This window comes from Ylistrum balloti, unplaced genomic scaffold, assembly GCF_031769215.1.
Source record: "Ylistrum balloti isolate Yb309-2 unplaced genomic scaffold, AGI_CSIRO_Ybal_v1 Utg369962, whole genome shotgun sequence".
Classification (NCBI taxonomy): Eukaryota; Metazoa; Mollusca; class Bivalvia; order Pectinida; family Pectinidae; genus Ylistrum; species Ylistrum balloti.
The window spans coordinates 612,627-633,914 of record NW_026782059.1 but is presented as its reverse complement, the minus strand read 5'-3'; the positions used below and the strand labels follow the sequence as shown (position 1 = coordinate 633,914).

At 35.7% G+C, this 21,288-nt stretch overlaps 1 protein-coding gene across 1 annotated transcript in view; it reads left to right on the top strand.

Annotated features, from left to right (window-relative positions):
• LOC132547576 (microspherule protein 1-like) overlaps positions 1-17,244 on the top strand; it is a 31,020-nt gene extending 13,776 nt beyond the window's left edge. The window contains exons 5-12 of the mRNA XM_060211354.1: positions 11,286-11,395; positions 12,159-12,267; positions 12,615-12,753; positions 13,055-13,159; positions 13,471-13,563; positions 14,001-14,083; positions 14,604-14,819; positions 15,418-17,244. Coding sequence (XP_060067337.1) covers positions 11,286-11,395; positions 12,159-12,267; positions 12,615-12,753; positions 13,055-13,159; positions 13,471-13,563; positions 14,001-14,083; positions 14,604-14,819; positions 15,418-15,504 — 942 coding nt within the window. The 3' untranslated portion in view covers positions 15,505-17,244. The remainder of the gene's footprint in view (positions 1-11,285; positions 11,396-12,158; positions 12,268-12,614; positions 12,754-13,054; positions 13,160-13,470; positions 13,564-14,000; positions 14,084-14,603; positions 14,820-15,417) is intronic.
• Positions 17,245-21,288: the final 4,044 nt, after the last annotated feature.

The window sequence follows — 21,288 nt, the reverse complement described above, 5'->3', positions numbered from 1 at the left end:
CTTGGTCTCTAGTTGTGCATTGTACCTTTTTTGGACTGATTCTAATTCAAGATGGCCGACAGGCAGCCATCTTGGATTTTGGAAGTTAAAGTTTGTTACTGCTATTTCTTGGAAAGTACTGGATGGATCTTTCTCAAATTTCATATGCAGTTTCCCCTTAGTCCCTAGTTTTGCATTGTACCTTTTTTGGACTGATTCTAATTCAAGATGGCCGACAGGCAGCCATCTTGCATTTTGGAAGTTAAAGTTTGTTACTGCTATTTCTTGGAAAATACTGGATGGATCTTTCTCAAATTTCATATACAGTTTCCCCTTGGTCCCTAGTTGTGCATTGTACCTTTTTTGGACTGATTCGAATTCAAGATGGCAGACAGGCAGCCATCTTGGATTTTGGAAGTAAAAGTTTGTTACTGCTATTTCTTGGAAAGTACTGGATGGATCTTTCTCAAATTTCATATGCAGGTTCCCTTTCGTTCCAAGTTGTGCATTATACCTTTTTGGACTGATCCGAAATCAAGATGGCTGACAGGCAGCCATCTTGGATTTTGAGAGTAAAATCTTGTTACTGCTATATCTGAGGAAGTACTGGATGGATCCTTCTGATATTTCATAGATATTGGTTTCCCTTGGTCCCTAGTTGTGCATTGTACCTTTTTTGGACTGATTTGAAATCAAGGTGGCCCACAGGCAGCCATCTTGGATGTCGACAGTAATACAGCACAAGCATATTGTCCATTATCAACCTGCAACTGACTGCTATCTAATAATACTTTGGGATCTTTTTCAAATGATATTTGCTTAATGATTAATAAATGATTTGTGCTTAATAAAAATATCTTGTGCCATCATTGAGTACATTCAATGAAGACCAGTTCATGAACATTTACAACACCTGTAACAAACAAAAAAAAATAAACAAATCTTCAAGAACTGAAAAGAGATCCTCAAATGGTGGGCGCCAAGATCTCTCTGGGATCTGTTGTTTGGATATGGGTTCACCTTGGTCTTGTAATTCTTCGTTCCCATTGCTATGACCGCTGAACTGAGTCAGATAGAGCCTAGAATGGGGTAATGAACTGAAATTTGATATCTAAGTGTAGTTTGAGTAAATGTAGTACAAATTCATATTCCAGCTTATTTTTCCAGTGTTTTTGTTGTTGAACTTGAAAAAAATAAGAAATAAACTCTTCTGCTCATTTTCTGAATGCCAGTTGAGGTTATTAAACTAAAATTTGATAAGTAGTTGAGTTTACTTTGGTCCTAAGACAGCCATTATCTTGTAGTCTGAAGAGACATAAATCTACCTCTTCAAAAGCCAGTAACATTTAAAAAAAATCTTTCATTAGTTGCCAGCCCTGTCAATGGTTAATGGCATAGCTTGCACCAACATCAACTTTTTTTTATCTTTCTGCATATTATAAATAACCTGCCTCTGATAACCCTAGCATGAGGAAGGCTGTGAATTTTGATACAAATTTTACTGAGTATGTGTAATATGATCAGATGAAAGCATAGAGAATTCCATGTTTCATTTATACGATCTAATGAATGCAGAACTTTGATGTAGTGATTATATCAGTTTTCTTTTTCAGGGTCATTCTTACCCTTCGGAGAGGAGAGAATCTTTGACCCAAAACTGTGCTTGATTACTACAATGGAGTGTGAGAAACATGAGCGACTCCTACATGGCTTGTGCGACCTCCTGAAAGATGTCAAGACAGATCTGTATATCATGGAACAAGATTTAGAGAAACTTCTGACAAGTCAGGTATCACCTTCGTATGGTCCTAATGATTGTCCCGTCACTAGTGTTATAGGAGACAAGATTGACAGCACTGTGGTGAGTGGGTGTGATATTCCTTTTGAACAGACAGTGAGTAAGCCTTTACGGAGAGTCAAACCTTTACAGAGACAAGAAACAGAACCAGGGAGCCCCAATCATGTGTTTATGTCTAATTCTTATTTTCGTGCCATGTCGAATCCCTGTGTGTGCATACCAAACCTATCGGGTAGGTTGATGAAGTTTGACAAACATATAATTAGCTTCCTTCACAAAATTGACTTGATTGCAAGCAAGATTAGTCAACTTGAGGTCATCTTCACAGTTACTCCAGCCTCATTTACAATGAAACCATTTGCAAGGTTCATTCACAGTGTTAATACCTCATATGACTTTATTGAACATCTTCTGGACATCACTACATACCAAAAGAATAGCAACCGAGTATCTCAAATTGAGGAGAAAGTTGAAGACATCGAGAGAGGTTTGACATTAGGTAGCAGTTTTCTAAAGTGCGAGACCATGGCCTGTCGTTGTTGTTCTGAGTGTGTGTGGCTTATACGTATGTTCTGCGGAACTTCTCTTAGGAAACTACAGAACTTGAAGAGGCAGAGTATTCAGTATAGAACTCAGCTGATGAAAGTAACAAATGATGGGTCAGTACAGACATTGGATCCCTTGAGGCAGAAGACAGATGAGCTCCTTTCCCAGCACATACATACTTGTGATGCAGCAACACAACCAAGTTCACAGCAGGATCTCAAACCAGCCTTCAACCAGAAACCGATTACCGTGTCAGGTGTACATGAAATCTACAAGACCTATCCACAGCATATGTCACCACCGCTACCTGTATCGATCTCTGACAACAAATCATGGTGTCCACCATTTCTTGAAGACAGACATTTCCAGCTACCTTGCGTATCTTCAGCACCTGGCAACATTCCACACTTTCCATCGCCTTACTCTTGTAACAGCAATCAACCCTGGCAACCACCCATGGTGTCATCTCCTCCTGCTGTCCCAAGACAGGAATTTACATCATCAGCTAGCAACTTGACTAGTCAGCACTCATTTGAACCAAGGTCAAGGGAACTATTTTTTGCCAAAGGCAGTCCTGATAAAAGACGACATGGAATTGCTCTTAGAGAGGAGGATCAATTGCATTTGTCGCGTACTGAGATGTTGGATCATCAGGTAGGATTGCCATTTGGGGGAAGTAGTACAGAAGATCAAGACTACCGTAATCTACCATTGTTGGATGGCTTCCAAACACCACCCAATCGTCGACGATACAATCGCAGAAACAGTAGCCACAACTACAGATCATTTGGTCGACATCACTATAGAGGCGATGGATATCGCAGGTGTGATCGCAGATCTCGTAAATGTCAGTTGCAAGGATCCACAACAACACATATAATACAGTCTTTTCCGGAAGTGGATTTTGCATCAACACCATCTCAATCATCTCCATTGATGTCCAGTTCACCTTGCACAAGCTGGTCTTACTATGAAAATAATCAAAGTGACACAGTCAGTCCATTCTTCAAATCAAGGTTTAATCCTGTGGGACAGGAGATGTCAACCAGAGCCACCTGTGAACCAAGTGATCGGTCCAATATGATAAGCCCACCCTTAGTTCCAAATGCCAATGGTAGGGACCATTGCCCAACTAATTATTTGGAGTCAGAATCATATCACAGCACAGCTACACCTTCTGTAATTTGTCATAGTCGACCAGAACCAATTCAATCAGTCAAGCAAGCATCTGTTGGTAAAGACTCCATATTGTTATCACCTCCACAATCACATCCACCACCTAGGACGGTTACATATTCCAAAGCTATGTCATCACCACCACCAAGACCACCAGGTGCCATGGCTACAGTTTCCAACCTAATGTCATCACCACTGCCGAAACCACCAGGTGCCATGGCTACAGTTTCCAACCTAATGTCATCACCACCACCGAGACTACCAGGTGCCATGGCTACAGTGTCCAACCTAATGTCATCACCACCACCGAAACCACCAGGTGCCATGGCTACAGTGTCCAACCTAATGTCATCACCACCACCAAGACCATCAGGTGCCATGGCTGCAGTGTCCAACCTAATGTCATCACCACCACCGAGACCACCAGGTGCCATGGCTACAGTTTTCAACCTAATGCCATCACCACCATTGAGACCACCAGGTGCCATGGCAACAGTGTCCAACCTAATGTCATCACCACCGAGACCACCAGTTGCCATGGCTACAGTTTCCAACCTAATGTCATCACCACCACCGAGACTACCAGGTGCCATGGCTACAGTGTCCAACCTAATGTCATCACCACCACCAAGACCATCAGGTGCCATGGCTGCAGTGTCTAACCTAATGTCATCACCACTGTCAAGACCACCAGGTGCCATGGCTTCAGTGTCCAACCTAATGTCATCACCACCACTGAGACCACCAGTTGCCATGGCTACAGTGTCCAACCTAATGTCATCACCACCACTGAGACTACCAGGTGCCTTGGTTACAGTTTCTAACCTGATGTCTTCACCACTGTCAAGACCACCAGCTGCCATGGTAACAGTTTCCAACCCATTGTTATCACCACCACCGAGACAACAGGGTGCCATAGTTACAGTTTCCAATTCAATATCATCAACATCAATGTCAACAACACCGTTAAAAACACTTGCACCAACACCGTTGTCTATTTCAAGTCCACTAGCCACACATACAATCGGGCTGGAAGAGGCAGAGCAAAATGGTTTAACATTGAGTAACAAGAGAGAGATCATCGATGAGACTGTGAATGTCAAGTCTTGTTCAACCTTTTCCTTGAAATCTTTCAACCCTCTCCACAAGGCAAGGAAATTTATGATCATGTGTAAGGAACTGACCTCTCGGAAAAAACAGTTTAAACTGGAAGAGGAAGGATCTTCGCTATGGCAACAGGAGGATGGTTTCCAGTGGGTAGAACTGGGCAAGAAAAGTCCATCAGTAATGACTACAAAGGTAGAGAAGAGTTCACACATTGTGGAGCAGGAAATGAAGACAGCCAGAACATCTTCACATCCTAGAACAACTGTGGTCAGGACTGCTACAGCAAAGGTTATGGCAGCACACGATAGTCCAACAATACACTCAACTTCTGGATCAGGCCCCAATATTGAAAAAAGGACTTTAGAGGGCGAAAGTCCAAAGACACTTTCTTCTAGAGTAAAGAAAAGTGCAGAAGTTAGGAGTCCAAGGACCTCTCGTTCTCCAAGAGTGAAGAAAACTGCAGAAGCAAAGAGCCCAAGGACCCGTCCTTCTCCTAGAGGCAAGAAATCCTCTGAAGGCAGAAGTCCCAAGACACCTTCTAGGAGAAAGAAAACTGAAGAAGACAAACATCAAGGGAAACATTCCTCTTTGTCAAGTATCCAGACAAATTTGGCAGAAAGTAGGCAAAAGATGCCATCCTCTGAAGGAGTTATAACTTGCCAAGGAATTGTGAAGAAAGCCAGAATTGAGGAAGCCGTCTTGAGTGGTCCTGTTGATACTAAAAGTGGAGATGCCAACAAAACACCTAAACCAATCATTCCTACTGCAAAGAAACCAATAAAACCACTGCGGAAACATCTATTAAGAAAAGATATTGAGCTACAAATCAACATTGTGAAAAATGGAGGATCCCCAAAGACTCCGACATCCTCGCATCCACCTGTGCTTCGCCTTCCGCTCAATTTTAAAGGTGCAGAATCATCATCAAAAGTAACCATTTCAACAGAGCAGTTTTCATTGAGGACATGTTGTTCCTCCTCAGAACATGGTATGACTTCTCTATCAGTGCCTGGTGATGTCAAGACTGCAGCATTTGATAGCAATCTTCCTCCAAGATTGCCTCCAGTCAGTGTCCCTTTATATCCACATATTTGTCCCCCAGCAGTTGATGTTGAAGCCAACATCACAACACTAGCTAACTCCTGTGGATCATCAGCTGGACCGCCTGCCAAGCTGGAACTCACTACAACATTCAGCAATATGAGACCTATTATCTCCCTTGGGTCTCCACTTGGAATCACTGCTAAGCATAAACTTGCACCAGTATCCAGTTTTGAGAGATCAGTTACCTCCCTTGAGTCCTCCCCAGGAGTTACTCTGAAGCCTAATCTCGCTCCAATATCAAGCACTGGCAGATCATTTACCTCCCTTGAGTCCTCCCCGGGAGTTACTCTGAAGCCTAATCTCGCTCCTATATCAAGCACTGGCAGATCATTTACCTCCCTTGGATCCTCACTTGGATTTACACCCAAGCCTAAACTCACTCATATATTCTGTGTTGAGAGACCAGTTGCCTCCTCTGTGTCTTCACTCGGAGTCACTTATACAAGGAATACAAAAATGACTGACATCTACCATGTGTCATCACGTCAAACAACAGCTGTTCCATCAACCCTTCAGCTGACTGATGTGAAATGTGGAACAAGAGCAACTCAAGGATCAGCCATTTCTGTGACAACCATCAGAGATTCAGATAAAGCTGCCTCTCCAATGTCTACAGCTTTGCAGAGTTTTCCATCTGCCCAGGGAAATGCCACTTCATTTGTTTTCACCTCTCAAGTCACTACCACCCTGTCAACGGCAGCTACATTAATGGGAGCCACCTCCAATGGAGGTATCACAACTTCAGAAACTGCACCTTTACTACAAACTGCCATATCATATGAAAATGCTGGTGATTCCGAGAGTTTGACACCTGACAGATTGGTTATCATAACAAATAGCAACTCTGATGATGACATCAACATAACAAGTCAACAAAAGAGACAAAAAGCATCAAGACCCTTGGTCACCAGCTGTGCAGGTCGATCAACAGAAGTCTTGGACATAAAGATGAAGAAAGCTCAGACTTGCCACTTGGATCATTTGGATTCTGCTCTCAGTAAGAATGATTTTGCTGTACCAGTGAGTGCATCATCAGCTTCATTTCTTCCATCAGTAGCGTCACCTGTCTTTAAACAACAACCAACTAAAAATGTTCACAATCAGCAGATTAACAAGCTCGGAGCCATCACTAGTTTTGAGAAATCTATTGTTTCCATGTCGTCGGTAGCTACAGAGGGAAGAACGATCAACATGGGTGATACCAAGTCATCCAGCATCATCCAAAGTACCAACTCCAACTCATCTTCCCAGTCTAGTAGAATTCCCTCTCAAGTCATCAGAAATCAGAGGTTCCTGTCCAGTAAATTTTCCAGCTCTACTTCCTCAACTCCTGTTGGTGTCCATCATAGTCCCACATTGCAGGACCATCTGATAAAACGTACCATGACTGACATTATGTCTGCAGCAGAAGGTGGTTCTCAGAAGTTTACCAGCTATCAGACCCAGGCCATCTCAAATAACAAGCTGAGTGGGAAGTTGTCAAAGGATGGTGATCTTCCTTCTCAAGAACACAGATGCTGCAACTCTGTTCAAGATATTTTAGCAGAAGAAACTTTGAATAAGAAGCTACATCATGCATCATCCCCGAAAGTACACATATCCAGAAAGAGGCTGAGGCCGGATCAATCTGAGGTTGACTGGGTCATCAAGGACAAGGAGTATCTGTCAACACATTGTACTCATCATGTTGAGAACCCTCAAAAACGTCGCCGATGGTCAGAAGGAGTAAGGAATACCCTCAAGTCAGGAACTTCTGAAAGCAGGATACAGATTACAAGTATTGTCCCTGAGAACAAGGACCACATGTTTCAGGAGAAGGTTGCCGAACCAGACAGCACTGAAGGAGCTAAAACTTCTGTAAACACTCCAAGACATGACAAACATGGGAACTCCCAAAAGAAACCTTCCAGTAAGGAAGTACACGACTATTTCTCGGTACGATATGCTCCACTGCGGAAACTGAGGAACACGCCACCGATTGTTTTTAGAGGCAAGATTTATGAGCAGAGGGTTCGAGAGATATTGTCATTTTCAGATGTTGGTGTAAGAAATGCATATGATTATCAGACTTGTCAAATCCTACCAGCAGCCATCGCATCCGCATCAACCCAGACATCTCCAAGATACTTTGCTCGTGAGTTGGTCTTCATGATCTTTACTATTGGAGAACTTCAAGGCAGAAAGATTGAATCCCATAACACAAGGAATCGCCTCACGCAGTCACAGATTCTGAACCCAACCAAGATATCTGCAGTGAAAGATGTTGTACTTCACAGATTCCCAATTGAGGAGTTCCATTGGCAGGAGAGATGTATTCCATTCATTAACGAGTCTCTGAAGTCATTGTTTCATAGGAAGTTAACACATTCTGCCTTCAAGTGGATAGAAGGAATACAAGACTGCTTACGTGGTGGTAGTGCTGCTGCTGCAGAGCACAGTTGAATCATACAAACTTCTCTGTGGACACTTTGTTATCTTTACAAAATATGTCCTTGGTATGATTTCATTGAATTGTGATCAGATTGGCTGACTTTAAGTGAGGAAGAATTTTTCAATATTATTCTCAGCATTGTTTGATGAATAATGTGATTGGATTACATTACATCAAACTAAATGAATTTAGTTATATATATCTCATCCCACTCAAAAAGATTGTGATGTAAACTGTGCCAGAGTGAGTCCCTCTGGATGTTCCTTTCTCCATGTGATCACATTGTACTGTTACATTGAACTTTATTATGAAGTTTATGTAAAGTTTGCCACAATGAATCAAAGAATTGAAAAAAGATGTTCTCAGATTTTCTCAAATATAAGCTGTAATACTTTGTTTTAACTCTTTTAGAAATAATTAAGTTATATCATCCGCAGACTTCATTTTTTTCATTTTAGTGCTTTTTAGGAAAAACACAGTAAATTAAATATCTACCTGTATTTACAAATGCCCATTATGACAAATTTTCAGCCTTTCACAACCTCTTCAAGAAAAATGTTTTATTTCTTTTAAAGAAACAATGAGACCTAAAAAGCACTTGTCATTAGGAAAAATATCGGTAATGATAGTGTAGTATGGCTGGCATTGTGCTTTAATTTTTGAATTCATTGCTTATGTATATGCTCACATTTCAATTGGGAATCTCCTCCCCATATTTTTTTTTAGATATTACAGATCAACACATTTTTTATGAGGTGTGAGTTTTTTTAATTAACAGACATATGTAATGAAAAATTCATTTATAAGCACAATTTTTATTTATATGTCAGATATCCTAAGGTTTTGGATACGGTTTTTTAAGTAAATTAGATTTTTTTTCCATTTCTTTATCAATTTTTTTTTCACATATCGAGATATTCATAATTGGTTCATGACTTAGGTATGTGTAGGATTAAGACATGAGTTACTTTTAGATCAGTTGTATTGTTGTGATAGACAGTATGCATTATTAAGCAAACACCAGATATTTCATTGGATATCAGATATTGTGGGAAAGTGCCTTGGAATCTGTTTAATCTGTTTCCTTTGTATTGTCACATCTTGTGTTATCTGACCTTTTGTATTTAAAAATCTTTCTGTTCTGATTCCAGAGTAATCAGACACTATTTAGGGTTTTGATCTACTTTACCTGACCTTACCTGGTCCTAATAGTTTTGATATCCTATTTCATGTAAATACAAATTATTATATACCAGAAAAAAATTACTTACCTTAAACCTGTTTAATCTGATCAGTATATTGTGACATATTGTATAATCTGACTCAAGGTATTTTGAAATTCCATTCTGTTCCTTGAATGATACAGTAACTTACTTGAATGATTGGATATCCTGTCAACTTTGATGCTGGAGTACTTGGATGACTTGTGTAATCTGACCCTGTTTCAGGTACAATTAATTTAGTAACCTCCCCAATTAAGGATATTTTTGTAGTCTGGATATCTTGCCAAATATGTATAATTAATTTTGTCTCTGAGTGCTGTTATTGTTTTTGAAAATGATTGTAAGTTAAGAATATTGTTACTATGTATTAGGAACATTTATGTATGTTTTGAAAGAAGTAGAAACATGTCATATTTTTGAAGTTTATATATTAAGATATGATAACAGGTATTAAAGGTTTTTTAGAATTATTGTTAGAAAGTTTAGCTTGTATAGTTCTATTGGAGTTCATTGGAATCATTCTGTTTTTGTAAAATATTCGATTTGTTGATGTTTAAAACAAAAAACTTTATTTTTCATTCAGAATACAAAATGTATGTGATATTTCACTGTGTCGAATGATACTGTTTATAATTCAATAAAACTGAAAGAAAGTGAAAACTGGTGTTGTTGAATGTTATCATCAATAATCAAGTATTTGATCAGATTTAAGGCTATGAAGCAGTTCATCCCAAATTTCAATATTTTGATTTTACCATTGTGTCAGATACACAGAATCCGAATTACTCTTAAAAGGAAAGGAAAATTAATTTGGATGAAGACTGTTACATTACCTTATAGCTTCTACAAAACTAAGATCATATCAAATCAGTAAAAAGAAAAATAGTTTTATATTAAGTCAAAAATATCATCTTTCATAACTGTTTTGTTTTGTGTATAGTAAACTTGTAAAAATGACCTTGACCGTACATCATGACCTTCACTGTAAGCAGATGAGAAAAAGTATGTTAAGGAAATGATAACCTCTGTAAACAAATCATATTAACACTGGAAATATGAGAGACAAATTATATAGAAATAAAAAAAAATATTACAATTTAACATGTCAGCTCGAATAGAACCTAACAGTATGTGAATCAAGGGGAGACAACTTATGTAGTCATATACAATAGTTAGTTCAAGGATATAGGATTTTGTATGTGAATAGTTGAATGATCCAAAATCAAATCTGGATGGTTTGTAGCTGGGGAATTAACTTTATACAAATCTGCTCTTCTAACTTGTAATTCAAGGATAGAAAATCATTTATTTTGTGTCTTACAAAGATAGGTTCAGTGTGGTCCTGCATGAACAAAATAAATTGTAGATCAATAGGAATCACGTTATGTTCCATCTTATATATAGACAAGGATCGATGATTTATGTGTCAATTTTTTCGTAGATTTAGTGGCGACAAATTGATTAAATCTTACTTGTAGATCAAGTGGAGACAAATTATGTACAAGTTATATAAATTTCCTCAGCCTTTTGACCCAAAATACACTACTATTTAAGCCAACAATAGTGGTAACTATAAGTTTGAAACTGGTTTCTTTAGGTTTATTTGAAGGGACTCGGGTTCAAAATAAAACTGATTATCAAAAGCATTTGTACTGATAAAATTATATCCGCAGGATATTGGTTGATCAGACTGGCAAAAAATTATGAAACTTGTGGCATAAAAAAAATAACTACATATTTTAATATTTTACATTCTTTAGACTTTAAGTCTTTAAAACGAAAGTATTGAAGTTCATGCAAATTCAATTTTGATGTCACATTGATATATTTAATTTTAGTTTGCATTAAAATTTTTATTTTATTCTCCATTTATGAAATATCTTTCTTTACTTCACACTTTCTATGGTTTATTTATATGTAGACAAATGATCTCACAGCGGTCCACCTAGGCGTTAAGTTTTCATGTCGATTCACGTTGAAAGAAATCCAGGAGAGATGGTATGCTCTGCTCTACGACCCGGTCATATCAAAGTAAGTACAAGTTCAAGGTTGTCGGACAAGTGAATATTGTTTTCTTGTACCCTGGACTATTATATCTTGGGTTAAGATCTCCTTGTCTCACCCTTGAGGGTGATTGGGTCCCTTGTTAGGACAATGATGTGATGTTGAACAGAAACTCTTCCTGTCATCATGTCACAGTAATAATTCCATGTCATCATTTCACAGTAGTCAGGTCGGTAGTCCAATGTCACATTAACACTGCCACTGTATTGTTGTACAATTGTATCCTATATTTAGTCAGAATTTCAAATATATGGCTGTATTTTTCTGTATAAAGTAGGGGTTCGTCCTGTGAACAGCCAGAGTCTTTGTGAGGCTGGGTCTCCTTATTTTAACTTGTGACCACCTCACTTAGAAAAGACCAGTCACATGCCAAACATAGCAATTAGGATACCAAAACAGCTCAAACCTGTCTGTTTCTCAGCTTCCTGTGAAATGTAATAAACCAGGAGTAAGAGGGGTCGCACCCTGTGCCCCTTATCTTCACTGAAGGTTATATACGGTAGGCCAACATTCTAACTAACAAATCTATTGCAGCTCCTTGTAATGAGCAGTGGAAACCTAAGCATTACCAGTGACTAGATAAAAAGGGCTTGTTTCAAAAATAGGATTTATTGTTATTCTGAATTCTGGCAATTAGACAACTGTCAATGAAAAGAATGCATGTTCATAAGAACGTGATACGATATTGAAATCTGTTAAATACAATTATATTGTAATGTTTTATTTACAGACTTGCAATCCAGGCTATGAAACAACTCCATCCTGATATCATGAACAACGTTCAGGGAAAAGCTCTGTTTAGTAAAGAAGAGGAAACGTTACTGGGAACTATAGCATCTGTGAGTTTTAATTTTACTAAATCTGAAATCTCCATGAAATAGTAAAGACCTTTTTTCTGGAGATCCAATCAGACCATCAAATCAATAATCAATGATATGACTACTTTAAACTTTACACAGATATAAGATAAGTCTTTGTGAAATTGAAAATTGTTACCAATTTTCTTACATTTTTTAACTAATATGGCAAAAGACCTGTGTTTTATACAGCCAAAATTTCCTAGTGAGATCCTTTCTTTAACTTCATCTCTTGAGGACAAACTTGTAAGTCACAGTTTTTCCAAGCAATGTCTCATCAGATCCTGGTAGAAACACTTAAAATGTTTATGTTTTTTCTTGATAAACAGACTAGTCAACCAACAGGAGATACATTCCAAGATCTTCTGGAAAAAGAATCTGATGTTTTCCACCCACTCCGCACTGCTAAAGCTCTTAACAACCATTGGATACTAATGAAACAGTACCATCTGCTTCCTGACCAATCAGGTACAGGGTTACATGTATTTAGTCTGTTAAATCATCTACCAATCAAATTGAATGTTAATGAGTAACAGAAAAAAACAACACAAGATACAATGTTAAAGATTATCAGCCAATCAAAATCAGGGCTAAAATCAAAATCAACCAATCAGATAGAGAGTTACAAAGGATATGAGCAGTAACTGATTATAAGGTCCCTTTAAAACTCCCTATTTCTTTTGATTTTGGAGGGCTATGACCAGATATTTGATGAGTAGGGATTGCCGACACTAGTATTGGTGACAATTCATTTGTTCTTTATCAACAGTACAACCCATGCCTCGCGGTGACCATGTCCTGAATTTCTCAGATGCAGAGGACATGATGAATGATGAGGATGTAAGGGACCCTAAGGACGAGACATTAGAACAAGGTTATTATACATTTGATCTTATATAAAGTTTAATCTGAAATCTAGACATTAGAACAGGGTAATTATACATTGTAAATCTACTCTTTAACTGACAGAAATAAACTTAGATGTGCTAATCACTAGATATGGAATTATTGTCTGCACACATATGGATTTTGTAGTAGGTTACAACTGTATTTTGATTATCCAATGGTATTCAGGCAAGAGAAGACCTTTCAAATTACCAATGCCAAAAAAAAAAATTACAATTATTTTGAAATTGATATATTATGTCATTTTGATGATATGGACATTTTCGTATTTTTCTACAGAATTGAATGTGTCAGACAGAAGAAATAAGAAAGAAATTCGTCATTTAGAACAAGAACTACCCAAATGGCAGGTGCTTGTTGACAGTGTGACAGGTGAGTTTTGTAGAGAATAAAGCAGGATTGCTTCTTGTTGATAGCGTGACAGGTGAGCTGTGTACAGAATACAGTTGTTTCTTATTGAAAAAGTGAAAACGTATAAAATAAAAAAATATTTAAAATAAGCTGGATCAGTTTCATGTTTCTGAATATTAATTAGTAATAATTTGAAAAGCATGTTTATATAAACACTTGTTGTTTGTAAAACTAAAACCAACCAAGTGTTACTACACAATACAGTCTTGTTATTGTACTATTTCTACGAAGTCGGAGATTATTAGTTTCCTTGTGATATTTTATATTTCTATAACTTCTGGTCTTATACCATTTCCAGGAAGGGACTAAACAGATCTAATTGTTACAATGTACTGTTTGATTGTAGACACATCTTTTACAATTTAACATGTTAATAACTTAATTATAACTCATTCCAGGTATTAGTCCGCCTGACTTTGATAACCAGACTTTGGCGGTACTTCGCGGTCGTCTGGTGCGTTATCTAATGAGATCAAGGGAGGTAAGACAGAATCATCAACCGTTATGTTGTTAAAACTGAATTTTATGTAATTAATTCAATAATTCATTATAATCTTTTTGCTACCCAACATTGCCTTATAACAAAACTGTATTTGAATTTACCAGGTCTTCTGAGTCAGTTGGATGTTTTCTGTTAGTATGAAAGGTCACGTGAATGATATCTGATACTATCATGGTTGTAAAGTGTATGCTGTTTCCTTTTATTGGTTTGACCAGATAGATGAGGATGATTTATTCATAAAATAAGGACATATGCCAATACTCTGAGCGAGATATTGTGGTCTCTCATTCATTATAAATAATTTCTGTGTCTTTAATGTGTAACAAAAACAGCTTTGGAGTCTGTGTTCAAAAGGAAATATGGACCAATGGACAAGATTTATGAATTAAGTTCCAAATCCAGATTCAAACCATTACATGTGTTTATTTGAAATATTAATCAGACATCCAACCTTATTTTGAATGGAAGTAAAGTTGATAGGAATGTTTCTTCCTTGTAGATAACTCTGGGACGAGCCACCAAAGATAACCAGATAGACGTAGACTTATCTCTAGAAGGACCTGCCTGGAAAATCTCACGTCGCCAGGGAATCATCAAGCTTAGAAATAACGGAGACTTCTTCATTGCGAATGAGGGCAAGCGACCTATTTATATTGATGGGCGTCCAGTTCTTGTTGGAAACAAGCAGAAACTATGTAACAATTCAGTTGTAGAGGTAAGTTTTCAAAGCACTCAAGCAGGGGCTCTTTGAAGATAAATACTGCAGTATTCTTTTCAAAAGACGCAAATTTTTGGCTGTATGAAAATATGTTTTGCTGTAGTGAAATAGTGATCAGTTGGAAAAGACAGGTTTGTCTCTTTGAGAAAGGATACCCTATAATCTTGAAAATAAGGCAGTTTTCATGCTAGGAATAGTACCTTGAAAATAAGCCATTTTTTGAAAATGCACAATCAGAATTAATTAATTAATTAATTTAAAATTGAAATATGTCATTGTTGATGAATTAGTTCATTTTTATTTTGCATTTTATACGAAATAGAAAACATTTGAGGACATGACATTACTCACTTGGAATTGACCAAGTTTTATATATCAGATGTCGTTAATGAAGCAGAAGACTCTTACTCTTCCTGAGCACCTGGTCTTATTCTCCTAGTACTTTTCATGAGTTTCTGTGTATATCTTTCTCTTGTTCGTATTGTAGTTTTATTGAATTTAAGTTTGCATTTTGACATGTTGGTATTTTCTTTTTGTTTATTGTATGAACAGTCTAAACTTCACATGTTGTCAGGATTTCAATTTCTGTTTTCAGATTTCATGTCTTCGGTTTATTTTCCTTATCAACCAAGATCTTATTAATGTTATCCGGACAGAATCACAGAAACTGACCAGTGTTTGATGTCACAAGGGCAGATCAGTGAAACTGACCAGGTGTTGATGTTAGATGAGCAGAATAGAGAAACTGATCAATGTTTGGTGTCACTCATGGAGAATAGAGAAACAAACCAATGTTTGATGTCACACGAACAGAATCTCAAAAACTGACCAATGTTTGATGTCACACGGACAAAACAGCGAAACTGACCAGGTGTTGATGTCAGATGGGCAGAATAGAGAAACTGATCAATGTTTGATGTCATATGGGCAGAACCTCAAAAACTGACCAATGATTGATGTCACAGGGGCAGAATCTCAAAAACTGACCAATGTTTGATGTCACATGGACAAAACAGTGAAACTGACCTGGTGTTGCTGTCACATGGACAGAATAGAAAACTGATCAATGTTTTATGTCACACAGGCAGAAACTGTCCAATGTTTGATGTCACATGGACAGAATGGAGAAATTGACCAATGGTTGATGTTTTACAGTCAGAAACTTACCAATGTTTGAGTCAGAATGCTTCAGAAAGTGGCATTCGTGTTTCAAAGTCAAAAGATAGAACATTCACAGAATCTCACAAGTTTGTTTGAAATCGAAAGCTAAATGGTACAGATGGAGTTGACATTGTGTGAAAACAGTAAAAACATGGACTTGGAGCCATTTAATTGACCAAGATGAAAGAAATATGTGTAGTATATATATCAACACTAATCTTTCTGGCAAAATGTTTGTATATCAAACTGGTGGTGATAGATTCATTCATGTCCCCACGTCCTTCATTGTATTTACAGATTGACATTAACAGTCTGTACTGTTATTATGTCTGTAGAAATTGATTTAAAGAAAGAAAAATAATAATATTAAGAAACCAGCTTCAGAAAAGTATAATTGGTGCTTAAAATCATCATGTTTTCCAAGAACTGTATTAAATAATGGTTGATTAAACACTAAATATATTTATAGCTGTAAAAAAGTTAATTACTGCAACAAAGCCAATAAACAATATGTTGAACATATTGACTAATATCAGAGTCCTTCACATTATAAGATAATCTATCACTACTGTTTCGTGATCTGTTGAATGAGTTGCTTTGATCAGACTTATCATCAAATATCATTTCAATTTTAAATTAATTGTTTCATTTTGTCATTGTTATCATTGTTTTCTTTTCGTCATTTGTTCAGTCATGAATATTTTATCATCATGATATTAATTCATATATCATTATCATCGCTTCATTATCAGACGTTTTATCGTCCTTACTATCGCCAACGTCATGACATCATTTAGAGTCATAACTTGATTAAATCAAAATTACTTTATCCTCATCAGATCCCCTTCACAAACTCATTTAGTGTCATTTATTGTTAATATTTTTGTACCTACTATGATATATGTTGTTATGAGATGGCTGGTTTAGACGATCTAGACTGCTGATGCTTTGTGAACATGTAGGAGATATGTGGAGCATATGTATGTAAAATATGTTGTGACTGAGAGTGAAGCATGCCTGTGTTAAGTACCATATTTATCTGACAATAAGCCAGAGGGTTTTCATATAAAATCTGAAAATTTGGGCGGTGGACTTATGGACAACGATATACCATTTACTGTTGTTAATGCTGAATCTGTATATATACGGTATATATATATATATATATATGGGTGGGCTTATTACCAGGCATGGTCTTATTACTGGATGCATATGGAAGGTCAGGTTGTTATGTTCAATGTTGGATGTATGTTTGCATACAGGCTGTAATAAAAAAAATTGTGTAAAATGATAACAAACCTGGTGTCTTATTGGTGGTTTTTAAATACTTCTAGGTAGATAATACATTGTATTTCTTCTGATAGTAATTTTGATAGTTAAGTTGAAACAGTGTATTGATCCTTACTTATTTTCATTACAATTTCATATACAATACCCAAGGTAATTTATTAGGTTGGAGTAAAGATTGAGTGAAATACACCCATGTTGATAGAATCAACAGGTGATTACTGGGGACAGAAATACACATCACTCTCCACATAAATGTTGATAGACTGAACTAAGGACAATTGATTTTGATATAAACCAAAATAATAAAACAGGTTATTGAAATTGTACTTCCTCCCTGAATAAGAAACAATGTATAATTAAAAATAATAATGTCAGTTTATTAGGATCTTAATCATGACCACATATTTAACTCCTTGTAATGAGATTATGTTGTAAGTATGATTGGAAATTGGGGGTATGTCACAATATGAGGACAAAAATTTTTTTTTTTTTTTAAATTTTTTGAACTCAAAATGTTTCAATCATCAAAAAAGAAGAGATGAAAATTTAAGATGATAAGAAACTTATTTCTCCTTTCAGAACTCAAGGTCTGCTTTTGTCTTTGACCTCAATGAACAGAAAATATCACAACATCAGAAGATAGTTTCTAAATTTTATTTCCTTTGATTATCTTTGATAAGAAAAATCATATAAAACTCTGCAATCCTTTCATACCTAACAAATGAATGTTAAAATAACTACTGAAATAGAATTCAATGAATGTTAATATCACATCCGCACCCCGACAACATCCACAACCTCAAACATCACACAATTTTCAAAAATTTCATCTTTCCTAATTTGAATATTAGTTGTACCACTACATAAAGGTAGAGAAGGAGGCTTTGTTTAAATCCATACAATTTTGATATTTGAAACTTAAAAACTAGTTTCAAAGTTCCATTAAATGTTTTTACATACCATTTTAAGGTACTACTATTGAAGACATATTCTTAATAAAATTGACTCTGATTAATTGATTTAAAGCAAATATTGGATGGTCAGTTGGCACAGTGATAGCACTTTTGACTCTCAACTAAGTGTTCACGGTTCGATTCCCAGAAAGGTATGGGGTCACCTGCCGACCACCTTGGTTTTTCTCCAGTATTCTGGTTTCCTCCCACAATAACACCCCTCGTGTTCCTCCATCCATGAGTAAACAAAGCTCCTTAGGATATTGTAAAATAAGTTAATATCATATCAATATATCTTTTATGATAATTCAAAAGATTCAAGAGTTAAAAGTTTACCATTATAAAAGTTCCTTCTGAGATGTCACACACATGCAAAACAATACACTTGTACAATTACCTATAATGAGAGTACTTAAATATTTACTTGTTAACCACATAATTACATCCATATGATATTTCACACAAGCATGAGCTTTATCTCCCTCTAATCAGTTATTACTATAATAAATAAATTGTGTACAAAGATATGAAAACAGATTATGTCCTTGATTTCAAGCTTCACCAGTCACAGAAGTAACCTCCCTCCAGTCTATGAAAATAACATTAATGCATAATTTTAAACACACTTTGTAATGCCAAATATCTTTTTCTTTCCCTTTTAGGAGAAAAAAAATAATGCATAGTTTTAAACACTCTTTCTCATGCCAAATATCATTTCCTTTCTTTTTTAGGAGAAAAAAATTACTAACACAGAACTTAATTGGGAGAGATCTGCCAGGGCTGAGGTCATGGGGTCAGCCTCTTTATAAACAAATGTCCCCAGACAGAAGGGCTCTCCAGACAAAAACACTGAATTTTAAACATTAATGAGAGTGCAAAAACATTATAAGTAGTTAAACATTGTATTAAGAAAATTTAATGTAGCTTTGTAAATAGCATGTGACCCTTTTTGTGTTATCATCAAGCCATGGGGAAAATTAACTATTATTTAAGAGAAATCAAATTTATAGGATGGTGATATTTCAATATTTTTTTTTTCAAGGACAAATATTTCTGTCATCTATGGCACAGGTGCAGTATATACCTGTAGGGCTTCTTGCACCAGTAAAACATATTAACAACAAATAAACATTAATGCACAAACAGTAATCTTAAATACAAAACACATATTTATTATAATAATACAAGCTTTTATAAATTCTACTCATTCATAAAGAATGGTTAAAGTTGCGTCACCATTTTGTAGAAATCTATCAAAATATAAATACACTGTACATATAGAGGTATACGATATCTTAAGTCTTGTACAAGTTTAGAAAAAATGAAATTAACACAGAAATTAGAATCGTTAAATCTTAAGCGATATTTTAAAAAAAAAAGTGATCTGAATAACTTTTCATCGAATGAACCTTGAAAAGACCCCTTCATCCTTATTCACAAGGGTCATGACCTCTCATTAATAATAACAGGTTAATGTCTAACAGCTGCAGATATCTTATACAAGCTCCAAATTGATAGAGATGATTTAATATATAAAAACATATATTTAGATGAACATGGATGATTTTTTAAGAAAATTTGATCTTATTCTGGTAGTGGTTAATTTTCTAGTTTCTGAGCTAGATTAACGAAATATAATTTCATTTATCAGCAGTTGTAATTTTTTAAAAAATTTTTTTTGCACATTTGAACAAATATCAACTATAAAAAAATCAGGTTATAAGACCTTGTAACTTTAAATATTTGATGATCAAAAATGTAAAACATTATTTATATATTATTTATGAATAAGTCATTGAAAAAAAAGAGCATCAATAATATCACAAGGTAAAAAACATGGTGGACGGAAAAAGGATTTGTTATACAAGTTTCACAAAATCCAAGAAAAAGTTATATCATTTAACTGAATAAAAGTGTTAAAAATATTCACAGAAATACAAACAACATTTAAAAAATGCCAGATAAGTGTAAAAATTTTTAAAAATCTTAAGCAAGTAACAGTTCGTTATATAACAAATTGAATATATTTTGTAGAATTAATGAAACCCTGTACAAAAATGTAATACCATTTTGAAAATATCACAAAAATAGAAGATATTATGTCTTTGGAATGTAGATTAAGATATACCAACACCATCTACAACATTTGTAAATAACATCAGTATTACAAGCTACAATGTAAAATGCACATAATAACAAACTGTCATATAATTGGTAGAAAGTGCTGAAAATTACACCACAACTAGAAAATGGTCAACTCGTGAAAGACCCTACTGCCATGAAAATTGGATGATAATTTTCTTTATAGCGTAAATAGTTTTTTGTGTCCTTCACCTTTGAACCCTGAAACATAAACCCAAACAAGATATTCTCATACTGGACTTTTTCATGAACTTTTATCAAAATGATTAAAGAAATTAATGTTTGAATGAGATAATGTTGATTTCTCATCAGATAAGAGAAGATTGGATAGATATGGGTAACGCTACATTATAATGATTTCCAACAAAAATGGCAGGTTGTAAAAAATGCAATATATTAGATAACTGTATGTATCCAGCAAAAAGCTGTGGTAACATGTCACAGATGACATTTTTGCATTCGTGCAGGCTCAGTATATAACAGCATTATAAATATCACAGCATTGTATATAATAAAGCATTCTCATTTCACAATCTGGAAAATGAACCACATACCCTGTGCATCATCTCATATAGAGAAATTTTTAGAACTAAAATACTTCTTGGTCAAACTATTGTAACACACACAGTATATATTAAGAACTTATGCTCAATCGTTTTTGTCAATTTCAAAGCAAATAGTACATTTGAATCAAAGATTACAACTACATTTGAATACTTAAACTCCAAGCTTAAAAATATTTTTATACATTAATCTTATACGTCTATCAATATTAAATTTGTTATTGTACTTATTCAATGGATCACGATAGCTCAGACAGTTATAGGGATGAGATGTGATGGTCCTCCTGTATGTTGTTCAGTGAGGTAGCCATCAGCTACTTAAGGAGGCCTAGTTGGTATGAAATTATAAACCAACAC